At 36.2% G+C, this 12337-nt stretch overlaps 1 protein-coding gene across 1 annotated transcript in view; it reads left to right on the forward strand.

Annotated features, from left to right (window-relative positions):
* The window catches only part of TNKS (tankyrase), a 161831-nt gene that overhangs the window by 19177 nt on the left and 130317 nt on the right, over positions 1–12337 (forward strand). Inside the window, exon 2 of the mRNA XM_040965836.1 lies at positions 3217–3441. Coding sequence (XP_040821770.1) covers positions 3217–3441 — 225 coding nt within the window. The remainder of the gene's footprint in view (positions 1–3216; positions 3442–12337) is intronic.

Below are 12337 nucleotides of genomic sequence, written 5' to 3' on the forward strand. Positions count from 1 at the left end.
TAATATAGAATGTGAAAAATACGTAAACCTGAAATAGGAAGTATATAAATACAGAAATGATACATGTGGCACAGTGCATTAAGCCACTGCTTATGATAATGAATTTCCTACCGGAGTGCCAGTTGAAGTCTTGACTGCTCTGCCTCTGATCTACCTTCTTAATACCATGCCTGGGAACATAACAGAAGATGGCCCAAATGCTTTGATCCGTACCACCCATATAGGAAACAGATCTTTTTTTTATCTGCTGGTTTACTTTCCAAATGCTTGGCGTAGCTAGAACTGGGCCAAGGTGCAGTGGGAACATCGAATCCAATCTGGAACTTCGACAGGGGTGGCAGGAACCCAAACACTTGGAGTCTTTATCTTTGCCTCCCATCATGTATATTAGCAAGGAGTTGGAGTTGAAGGACTGGAACTGGATGTATTCTTAACAGTTGTGCCAAATGCCTGAGGCATTTATCTTAAATGAAGAGGTGTTTATCTTAAAGACTATAAAAGATGTTTTTACAACAAAATTTATTTTAACTTCATAGTGGCAAGCGCTTTATCACTGGTGGAACCACCCAATTAAATAAACTGTGATAGCCACATGTTATAGATGCTTAAAGATCCGTAAAGGGTGAGATATACTTAAAATCTTTACTTAAAAAAGATTATGGTATTTGAACAGCAAAAAACAAGGGGGAAAAAAAGTATGTTTAGAACACATACACATTTGCAAAAAAGACACCTGGAAATTTAATCAGTATGTTCATTGTGTTTAATCTATCAGTGGCAAAACAAAAACTTGTTTGATTTTTCTCACTGTCTGTACATCTGCCTTTCCAATAAAAATAAATGTTTTAAAAAGTAAATATTTTTAATATTTTTAGTTTTGAGAATCTTTAAACCTGTTTTCTTTTTATAAATTGAAAAGGTAAAACTAAGAGCTATTTAGCTTTAAATACCGCAAAGCAAATAAGCACTTTGAATCCAGCAGGATTTATGGAGGTCGCGCTGTATGTCAGGCACTACTGTAACGATGAGGTCAGCTACCTTCTTTTCATGAAATGTCTTGTGTGGGGAGATAGAGAATAGGCAGATAGAGGAGTAAATGGACAAGGTGCTTTCAGCACAGAAACAGAGTAAAACAGGACAGTGTTGAAAATAGGGTTGGGTTGTGTGTGTGTGTGTGGCTTTAAACTGAGAGCTCAATGAATGTCTGAGTTGCTAACCTTTGGAGTGACAACTGCATGACAGATGGAGCTTGTCCTGTGTGAAGATGTGAGGCCAGGGCTTCAGCCAGAAAGCTGTGAGCGCAAAATCCCTCAGGTGGAAGAGTATCTTATTCAAGGAACAGAAAGTGAAATGATGAGTGAAGCTCAGTGAAGTTGGATAGGTAACAGGAGCAGGCTCACGTAAGTATTGTAGGTCACTAGGGTTTTGTACTGACATTTTGCTATATATGTCTTTCAGAAATCCACTGCAAGATATTAAGCAGAGAAGCAACTTGGTTTAATTTATGCTTTGAAAAGACCATTATGCGTATTGTGTTCTGTATGAATTCGTTTGAGGGTGGCAGATGTGGCAGCAGATCAGTTGGTTGAAGTTTAGACACAGATGACGAGATTTTAAACCGAGCTGGAGCGCTGGAGAAGACAGATTTGAGAGATGTGCAGTAGTTCCCCCCAATGCATACTTTCATTTTCTACAGTTGTAGATTCTGACAGCCAACTGCAACATGCCCACACCACTTTGATCATTTTGTCATAGTTGCTCTTTTATTATATTACTTGCTGTGGTTAATTCCTTACAGTGTGTAAGAAGCATGTTAGAGTTCAAGCATAACCTGGTAGCTATCATGTTCCAAAGGGGTTATAAGCAAAAAACCAAACAGAACCCAGGCAAGTTGGTGACAATTCCTCTAGTGTATGTCTTGTACTGTTGCTTGTGGTTCTAGTTACTAATACAGCCTTGATCTCTTTTACCCAAAGTTTTTGGCTTAAGTTGAAGTATTTCCCATAAAAAAAACATTGTTCTAAGTTTGTGGTAAATATCTATGGACACACATAAGTTATTTTGGAGACCTTATAGCCTCCATTTTTTGAATGAATTAATTTCTGCAGATTGCATAGAGGCTGTATCTTTAAATAAATCTTGAAGATAGAAGAAGCTATGACTCTTAAAACCACATTTTAGTTTTACATAATATGCTTGTTTCTAACAACATTTTGTGGTGAATAATGGCAGGGGAGGCAGTGATACTTAGTCAATAAAAACTGATAAAATTTGAAGTGAGTAAGAAGGATGAATAAAGGCATTAGTTGTAAAGATAAAAGATGCTGGTTTCTATTTCTCTCTTTTAGCTCTGCAGCTTTATTATCACTGTACCAAAAAGTAAAGTTACCAATGACCATTTCCCCCTTTTTCACTGGTTTTATTAAGTCCTGATCATTCTGGATTTTTCATGATGCTGTTGCTCCTTAATTGCAAATGATGTCATACTTCTTCGATCTCCCATCTTTTTAAGTGTTTACTTTGTAAATTACACTGTTTCAGATCCTTTCTGACTCCACTCCCCTTTTCGGCCTGAAGATTGGTATTTCTTATCAGTGTTTGTGTTCTGTATTGCTGAATGCTGTTTGCCACATTGTTTCCTCAAACTCAATAAACTCAAGTTTGAATTGTTACATTTTACCACCCATCCTGTGTAGCTTGGCTAACAGTTCCAAGAAGAAATATTTTGATGTGATCTTAAGCTTTGGCTTTTCAAAATCCCTTGCAGCCAAACTTTCTGCTATCCATTCACTTCTCTTCAGGTACTCCTGATATGTTGTGTGTTGGGCTTTGTCTTCAGTTTGGTTGTTTTTATAACTTTGTCTTTAATAGCTTTGTCTTTATGAAGTAGAAGAGTTTTATACACATAATTTTGTCGTGTAAATTGTAGGGGAAAATGCCTGTCTTGTTGGGGAGGAGTCTTATTCTGTTTTCCAGCGTAGCTGTCCAACACTGAATGAGTGCCTGAGAAGTGCTTTTCAAAATGAATTGTCCAAAGGATAAGAGCTTTCTTGGTTGCCAGTTCCATGAAGTAAGACAGTCAGTGTGACTAGAGTTAATGTTGTTTGTTTTGCTTTAGCCTTTTTTGCTATCAGGTGCACTTGATGTTGTTAAAGATACTAGTTCTTTTTACAAAATTGATGTCATAGTTAAGACCTTTTTCCTCTTTCCTTTTAGGTTTTGGAAGGAAGGATGTTGTGGAACACTTACTGCAGATGGGTGCTAATGTTCATGCTCGGGATGACGGTGGTCTCATCCCACTCCATAATGCCTGTTCTTTTGGCCATGCTGAGGTGGTGAGTCTGTTACTCTGCCAAGGAGCTGATCCAAATGCCAGGGATAACTGGAACTATACTCCTCTGCATGAAGCTGCTATTAAAGGGAAGATCGATGTATGCATTGGTGAGTATTATTTGATGATATATAAATTGAGGTCAGCGTGACAGATCTATGAAGGTTTACTCTTATTTCCTTATTGTAGTGTGGTAGTGCTTCTTCATTATAGATGAGGGGCTTATTGCTTCTTTCAGAAGCAGTTCTTTTACACTAAAGGGAAGTTGAAATGTAGTAGTCTAGAGTGGGGTAAGTAAAACAGAGCATTAACTGCAAGTACAAGTCAAATGCCAACTGGTGTGGAACTTAATTTTGATGGATTAGTGTTGTCAAATTTGGTTAATGTACAGTCTGTTTAAAAGACTGCAAATTTCAATTCCTGCATTAATGAGAGTTGTTATAAAATACAAATTCTTACTGAATTAGATGACATATTTTAGATACTGTAGGTTATTCAAGGAAAGTTATCAAGTACTAAGGCAAAGGCTTTTTCTTTATGTTGTTAGAATTGGACACCAGCCAGTTTATTAGTGCTGGAAAGCTTGGAGTGTTCCAGATCCAATGACTCAAAGTTTAATATTTTCAACATGTGCCACAGTCTGCAGAAAAAACTATTTCAAACAAAATTGAACTTTTCAACCATTTAAAATACTACATTATGTGAGATTATATTCAATCAGCATTTATTAATTTTGCTTTATTATACAACATTTAAAATACATTTAAAATATTTATTTATTTTTATTGGAAATGCAGATCAGATTTATAGAGAGAAAGAGAGACAGAGAGAAAGATCTTCTAGCCACTGATTGAAGTGGCTGCAATGGCTAGAGCTGAGCTGATCTCACCCAGAAGCCAGGAACTTCTGGACTCTCACACAGGTGCAGGGTCCCAAGGCTTTGGGCATCCTCTACTGGTTTTCCAGGCCACAAGCCATGAACTGGATGGGAAGTGGGGCAGCCAGGACTTGAGCAGGCACCCATGTGGCATCCCAGCACTTGCAAAGGGGAGATATAGCCAATTGAGCCATTGTACCGAGTCCCTTAAAATTGTCTGGAATTCTAAAAGAAGATTCTAGAGGTCAAGCAGGATTTAAGTGCGTCATCCATGTCTTGATATGGTGGATACTGATTTAGCCCATAATGTGTGTGATGACAAGTTTACATAGTTGTGATCTTCCTGGATAAAATCCAATTCAGTGTTATCTATTTTCTTTATTGTATAACTATACACGTATATAGTTATTGTATAACTCTATACGTCATTGTTAAAAATACAGTGATAGAATTTTTCTCTTAATTATTTAGATCATTCTTTAGAGCTTGCTGTTCCAGCCTCTACGATATTTACTTTTCCTCAAAGGACTGCAACAGTTGATGTACACCTTTTTTTAATTCTGACTCTGTGACTAAGCATTGTGACTTCAGTGTTGGTTGACATGACCTTTGAATAGTCTACTTTCCCAGTTCCTTGACACTTTCTATTTTTCATTTGATTCTCCCGTTTGTTTCTTATCATGCTCTTATCCAATTATTCAGACTTCAAGCTTTCTTGCCATCATCTCTTTTTTACTTCATCTTGTGCTAATCTTTGGACTTTTGTCGGTTACTAGTCATTAAATTTTACGCCCTTTTCACTTTAATTCTTTATAATCTTTCAGTGTCCTGCTTTTTCCTACCTTTGCCTCTCTGAATTTTTTTTTACTTTATGAACATTTTGAATGTCTTACTGAATCTAAGACATTCAGTATTTCTTCTTCCTGTTATCCTCCTGCCAAAAAGTACATAATGAATATAGCCCTACCCTCTACATTTTTTTCAAATAAAGAGTTAGAAATTGGGCTTGAGTTTTTAAAGAATGGACCCCCATAGCTCCCTGAGTCTTTGAGTTATGTTGCCTTCCTTCTGAGGTTGTTTGTTTGTTTGTTTTAACTTCTTTTTTTTTTATTGGAAAGGCAGATATACAGAGAGGAGGAGAGACAGGAAGAGTTTCCATCCGATGGTTCACTCCCCAAGTGACTGCAGTGGCTGCAGCTGAGCCAATCCGAAGCCAGGATCCAGGAACTTCTTCCGGGTATCCCACATGGGTGCAGGGTCCCAAAGCTTTGGGCTGTCCTCAGCTGCTTTCCCAGGCCACAAGCAGGGAGCTGGATGGAAAGTGGTTCTACCGGGATTAGAACCGACGCCCATATGGGATCCTGATGTGTTCAAGGCGAGGACTTTAAACTCTAAGCTATCGCTGTGGGCGCCCTTCTGAGGTTCTGATGAAGCCTTATAAAAGTTGAGGGGAAGGAAAGAATACCCTCACACCTGTAACCAAGCTATAATTAAGATATGCTGCATCTTCTGTTAAAAGTATGCGATGTAGGAATTGTGGAAATCCAAAGTGGTTGTAGACCTTTTGGTGTCCTTACTTAGCTTTTTGAGATGTTGTGGGAGGTCTGTTCTCAGGTATATTGAAACCTCTGATGACATGGATAGCCTGCTATTTTCTGAATCCCAACATAGTTAAGGAATTCCTGGGGATTTTTGTGAGGCCAGTTTTAATTTTGGGGTGTTTAGATTTAAGAATTGGAGACTGGGTTTCTTTGTTTTTTTTTTTTGTTTGGTTTTTTTCCCTATTTAGTTATTTTTAGTAGTTTTGAAAGACTAGTATACCAGATCGGTTCTTGAAAGGTTTTTGTGTAGATGATGAAAATGATGACCTACTTGTTTGAAGATGATGTAGGTTTCTTTATGGTGAGATAGATTAGCAAATACATTTGATATTTATAAAGCCACAGTACCACAGGCTTCGGGGAGCTCTGGGCAGATTGCTGTACAAAACGTGCTCTGGGCTTCACCTCTGTGTTTCATTAGTGGAGAGGGAGTGCTACTTATGCTTTCTTTGTCAGGTCCTTGAGGGGATTAGCAAATAGAAGATGTTTTCAAAGAGTTCATGGAAAATGTGTATTGTGGAAAAAAAGTGCAAATATTTCAAAAAATGCCATGAGTCTACTTTGGAAGAAAGTATCATCACAATATGACTTAGAGGAGAACCTGTTACAAACACATTCAATAAATACTAAGTGCTATTATAACTTCTATTATTAATGGTAAGATCTCTAAAATTATGATCATTTGCTATTGGCTTCCTGGTTTTCTGTTTGTCCTTTATCAATACTTCTCTAAAGAGCAATTTAGAATTCTTTAATCCATGTATTTCTTTCATATTTGCTACTTAGCTACCTTCCTGTAAGATGAAAATACAGATTCAAAATATATTTTAAAATGAACCTTAAATGCTTGCATAATTAAATTGACTACTTAAGACAAAGCTTATGGGGTTCATTATGGTAAAGTTGAAAATATTTTTATATTGCATGTAAGAAAGTTGGTGTACTTCAGAAATCAAATGTTCTGTCTTTAAAACTTACTAAGTTTTTCTTATGCCCAGAATAAAGTCTTCCAAAAAAAAAAAATCGAACAGTGGTATCTACTTTTGAATGTATGGCATACAATATCTTGGGATAATCTTAAATGCTAGTGCTTCCAAGGGCATTTTGAAGGAAAGTTATAGTCATGCCTTTTCTGGAGTCAGCTAATAATAAGATCTGGGGTTCTTAAATCAGCACTTTTTTCTTTTTGTATTTGAGTGTCTAGTAACCAGTTCATTTTGTAATTTCAGAGATTTAAGACTGGGTTTTGTTATGGGGAGTAATGTAGAAAGTGGCAGAGGTGCCACAATGCAATTAGTGTGACATTCTATTCTGTAATGTAGAATTTTGAGTCCAAAGTCTTGCAGATACTAAGGAATCATTCATGGTGGAGACTGGCTGCTGTGGGCAACAGCCATGGCCATAATGTCCCTACTGAGACACAACTATGCTTCCTTCCACTTCCTGCACGTTTTTATTTGTCCTTTAAGGTTGTTCAGTTGTCTTCCTATCAATTTAGTTTAAGATAGACATTGATCTCTATTAATTGCAAATGAATGTAACTGATGGAGAACTCTTAAAGACAGCTAAATAGAAGTAGCACAATTAGGCTTCTAGACAACGCAGAAATCTCTTGCATCTGTGTAATTCTCACTGATTTCATTCTATTTATATGTGTTCTATACATCCACTCCTCCTTATACCCCGTAGTTCTCAAGGGTAAAATGGATAGAGTGTATTCCTTTAAGACTAAAGGCTTCTTCCACACGCTGTGATAGGGAAGAGCCAGCTTGCAAGCTTCCACAGCAAACAAAGCTCATGGAGGTTCATAGAATTCCCACAATGGGATAATCCAGTGCTAGATCGAAGAGGCCCTGTAAACCAAATAAAAAGTAGCAATTTACCTCAGCCAAAAGGGGAGCTGGCAAGAACATTCAGAACATTTAACCAGGATTGGTAAAGAGGTCATGTAAATACCTAAGTTAAAATATATTTATTTAAAATGCAGTATTTCAAAGGCTAATGACTTTGTGTTTTGCTTGAAGGGCAGAGGAGGAATTACATTAGAGATCTTTTCCTCCTAGACTTGGGGGTAAGGAGGTAGAGTGAGCTCTGGTTCCTGACTGGGGATTGTTTCATTAAGGACAGTTGAGAGTAGGATCATTTATTGAAGCCATCAAAGAATCAAAACTTTGCATTGCATTCTATTTGTTCTTCAGATTGAAAGTACAACAGCATTTTGGCTTCAGTCTGTTGAATTAGTTCCCAGAGAGTTAGGACAAGAATGGAAAAAATGCTATTTTTTTAAGAAGCGATAGTTCCAAGTAGATTCTGAATACTGTGGTATAAGTTTAATGTTGTTTTCCTTGGAGAAATTTTTAAAAATTTAGAAACTTTCAACCATATAGCTAGTGATAAGAAACCTGTTTCTGATTGGTCATGATGTTTTACACACATGGAAGTCTGGAATATCAGTTAGGCTTGAGATTTTGAGACAGAGATGTGATTAGCGTTTCAGGAAGCAGTTAAGCAGGACAGGAGGCATGTCCAGAGTTTGCCCTTTATGTTCCCCCAGAAACAGTTTGGGAAACACATTTTCATTGCTCACATTGAGAGCTGTAAACATTCTGTGATCTTTTATAAACTCCCATGATCAGATGATTACTTGTTTGGTTTTTTATGACTAGTTCAGTTTAGCTGAATCTAGCCAAGTTTTAGAAAAAGTAATCTCTCTGCAAAATCCCAGGAAGCATAAGACAATTGGTATGACGCAAATGAATTCATTGTTCCTAGGGCTTTTACCAGTTTGCCCTTATTTCAGTCTACCCTGATTCTATTTTTGAAAGGCAGATGAAAAATCTTGATTGAGATGTGACAGGGTGTTTATTGAGTTCCTATTATGTGCCAAGAACCACACTTGTTTTGTTTCTATTCTCACATTCAATTATAGCAGTAGTTCTCTAAGTTTGGCAATGTTTTATGACAGGAAATTGGAATTGACAGTGGTAAAGTAACTTACATGAGGTCAGACAGTTACCACGTGCAGGACAGTAAAAATAAAACAGATCTTAATAATTGCAGAGGATTCTAAAAAGCAATGCAAAGAAGAGCTAACATTTTTAAAATTTGTTAAATGAAAAGAGTTTTATTGTGTTTTTCTTTATTTTCTTGTATGTACATGTTTTCTTCTTTTTTAATGTGGTCAATCAGACTTAGACCTGGTATGGTCTTGGTTGCAGTATTATAGGAAACTTCACTGTGATGTTACCATTTATTTAAAATATTTTTGAAGTATAACATTGCTTAATTGGTGTTACTTAAATTAAATGTAAGTATAAAGTGTTTTCGTACTTATAATATTGAATCATAATTAAATTTCTGCCTAATACATGTCGTAATGACATGTATATTAAAATAGGCACATAAAAATGTCTTCACTGTAGGTTATACACAATTAATTTATTTACTTGCTTCGAACTGTCAGCTGCATTCTTATGGTTGTTCCCAGTTTATATGTGAAATGTTCTTTTTTTCTGTTGTGATTATGTGTGTTTCTTGTTTGGGCTTCTTTAACCTGTAGGTTGTTGTCTTTATATGGATGTAGAATCTCAGGCATTGGCTCCTGAAGTTTTATATATTAGATCTAGAAATACTTCATCACTATCTCTTGAAATTATGTGCATATATGCACATACATAACAATATGCAATTATGTAACAATATGGTGGCTGATTGTTTTTCTTCTAACTGACCACAGCATGTTAAACCCTTTAATTTCATCCTTTGTCCACTGTATTCTTTCTTCCTCTTGTTGCTACATTCTTGGAAATATCTATTGATGTATTTTCCAGTTCAGTAATTTTGTCTTTCAATTGTTTCAACCTTCAGATAAATCATGTATTGATTTTTTTAAAATCAGTTATATTGAGTTATAACATAAAATCAGTTTTATTGACTTTGAGATAATGATATATAATGAATCCATTTAAGTATACAATTTGATGAGTGAGTTTGGCAAACGTAGACACCCATGTCACCACTATGATCGTAAAAATAACAGGACGTTCTCATCACTCCAAAAAGTTTGTTGGTGCTCAGTTGTAGTCAACTTACTTTTTTTCGTTAATAAACATTTTTCTGGCACGTAGATGAATTTTGCCTTACAGAATTGAGTTCTCCGGTGTCTGGCTGCCTTTACTTGCATGCTTTGGAGATTTCACCCGGTGTATGTGTGTCAGTAGTTTGTTTCTTTTTATTTCTAGGTAATATTGTATTATACCATGATTTGCTTATTTTTCCCTTATTCCATTATTTGACTGTTACAGATAAGTAAGCATTCACATAGAAATCCTTTGTATGAATACATAGATTTGATTGTTTCTTTTGGAAAAAAATACCTAAACTTAGGTAAGTGTGGAACACATTGTAATATATTTCAATTTGCAAGGTTATGACAAAAATGTTTTTGATTCCCATCAAAAATTTATAATTCCAGATTAGTTACCTCTTACTCGTTAAACTTGGTTTTGCTGGTTTTTTTTTTTTAAGTTATTTATTTGATATTTAGTAAGACGGAGGGAGGTGGCTGAGGGGGTGAGAGAATGAAAGAGAAAGAGAGAGAGAGAGGGAATGAATGAGTGAGTGAATGAATGAATGGATGAATGGATCTTCCATTCATTGGTTTATTTATTTATTTATTTTTAAAGATTTATTTATTTATTGGAAAATCAGATCTACAGAGAGGAGGAGAGACAGAGAGGAAGGTCTTCCGTCTGATGATTCACTCCCCAATGAGCACAACGGCTGATGCTATGCCAATCCGAAGCCAGGATCCAGGAACTTCTTCCGGGTATCCCACATGGGTGCAGGGTCCCAAAGCTTTGGGCTGTCCTCAGCTGCTTTCCCAGGCCACAAGCAGGGAGCTGGATGGAAAGTGGTTCTACCGGGATTAGAACCGACGCCCATATGGGATCCTGATGTGTTCAAGGCGAGGACTTTAGCCACTAGGCCACGCCACCGGACCCCCATTCATTGATTTATTCCCCCAATGCCCCAAGAACTGATATTGGGTGAAACTTGGAGCTGTAACTATAATCCAGGTCTCCCACCAGGGTGACAGGAACCTGATTATTTGAGCAGGTACTGCTGCCCCCCGGGTTTGCATTAGCTAGAAGCTGGGAATGGAACCCGCATACTGTAATATGGAATTTGAGTATCTTAATCACTAAATACCCATTCCCTGACAATTCTTTAACCTTTTATTTCCCTGTTGATTAGTAATGTTGAGCATCTTTTTATGTTTCTTTTTAGTAATTGATATGCCCGTGGTACTGATTGAACAGAATTGGGCTCTGTTATATTTGAACTCCAAGTTGATGATAATCAGGGTGTGGATGGCTAATTGATAGTATTTGTATGGTGAATATAGTAAAGATACATATGTTAGTGGAGTTTGCGCAAACAGGATTGTTCTGTGAGAGTTGGTAGGCTGAGCTGGGCGCCATCCTCTGGCTTGTCATGGGAGCCTTCTGCATGTACTCCCTCACCCAACCAATGGCATTTAATCCTTCCAAGCTAAGTAGAATCAACCTTTTGTTTTTCCAAACTTAGCTTCCCTCAGATATTTCACTGAAGTAGCAAAACTTCTTTTAGCAAAGAAATTTTTAACCTGTTTTTTCAAATAGTGTTGTTTGTCTTTTGATGATTTTTTTTAAGAATTCCTTATAAAATCTGGAAGAGTTCTTTAACATATCTTTACGTTGGAAATACTTTCTTCTGGCTTATGTTCTGTTTTTCACATTTCTAATGGTAACTTTTGAAGACAGATGTTCTTAATTTTGCTGGAATACAGTTTATTGCTAGTTTCTTTAAAGTCTCAAATTCATTTTCTGTTCAGAAATCTTTACATGTCCTAAGATTGTGAAGAGTCTTCCTTCCTGTTTTATTCACAGGCTCTTTTGTCCTGGTGTTTAGGTTTGAGCTTATGGTCCACTTGGGTTTACTTTGTATATAATATGACATAATGTTCCATGTTTTTCTTTTCTATATGAATAACCAGTTGTTCTAGCATGATTTGTTAACTACAGTATTTTTCTACTAATGTTTACCGTATTCTTTGTAAAAAAAAACAAAAACAAAAAAACAACAGTAACTTTTATCTTTATTGGTTTGTCTCTGAATTTTTTGTTTCATTCATTTGCACATTTTTTGCACATTTGTTCTTATACCAGCATGATATTATCTTGATTTGTATAAATAATAAGTTTTGAATATGATGATGAATCCTTCAACCTTTTATTTAAAAACTATCATTTCTAACTTGATTCTCTATATTTGTTCACTGGTTATAGCCATGCTTTTCTTTAATTTTTTTGTGTATGTTTTCTCTAATTCTTAGAACGTATATATATTATTTAAATACCTGATTTCTTGGCCAACAGCTGGACATTGTACTGTATTTATGGAGGTTACCAGTAATCTGGGATCACTTTTAATCAAATTCAAGGCTGTTTCTACCCATAGTTATAATTTTGCCCTCATCCTTTGTTG

Source organism: Ochotona curzoniae, unplaced genomic scaffold (genome assembly GCF_017591425.1).
Source record: "Ochotona curzoniae isolate NIBS_2020 unplaced genomic scaffold, NIBS_Ocur_1.0 scaffold_4505, whole genome shotgun sequence".
NCBI classification, from domain to species: Eukaryota; Metazoa; Chordata; class Mammalia; order Lagomorpha; family Ochotonidae; genus Ochotona; species Ochotona curzoniae.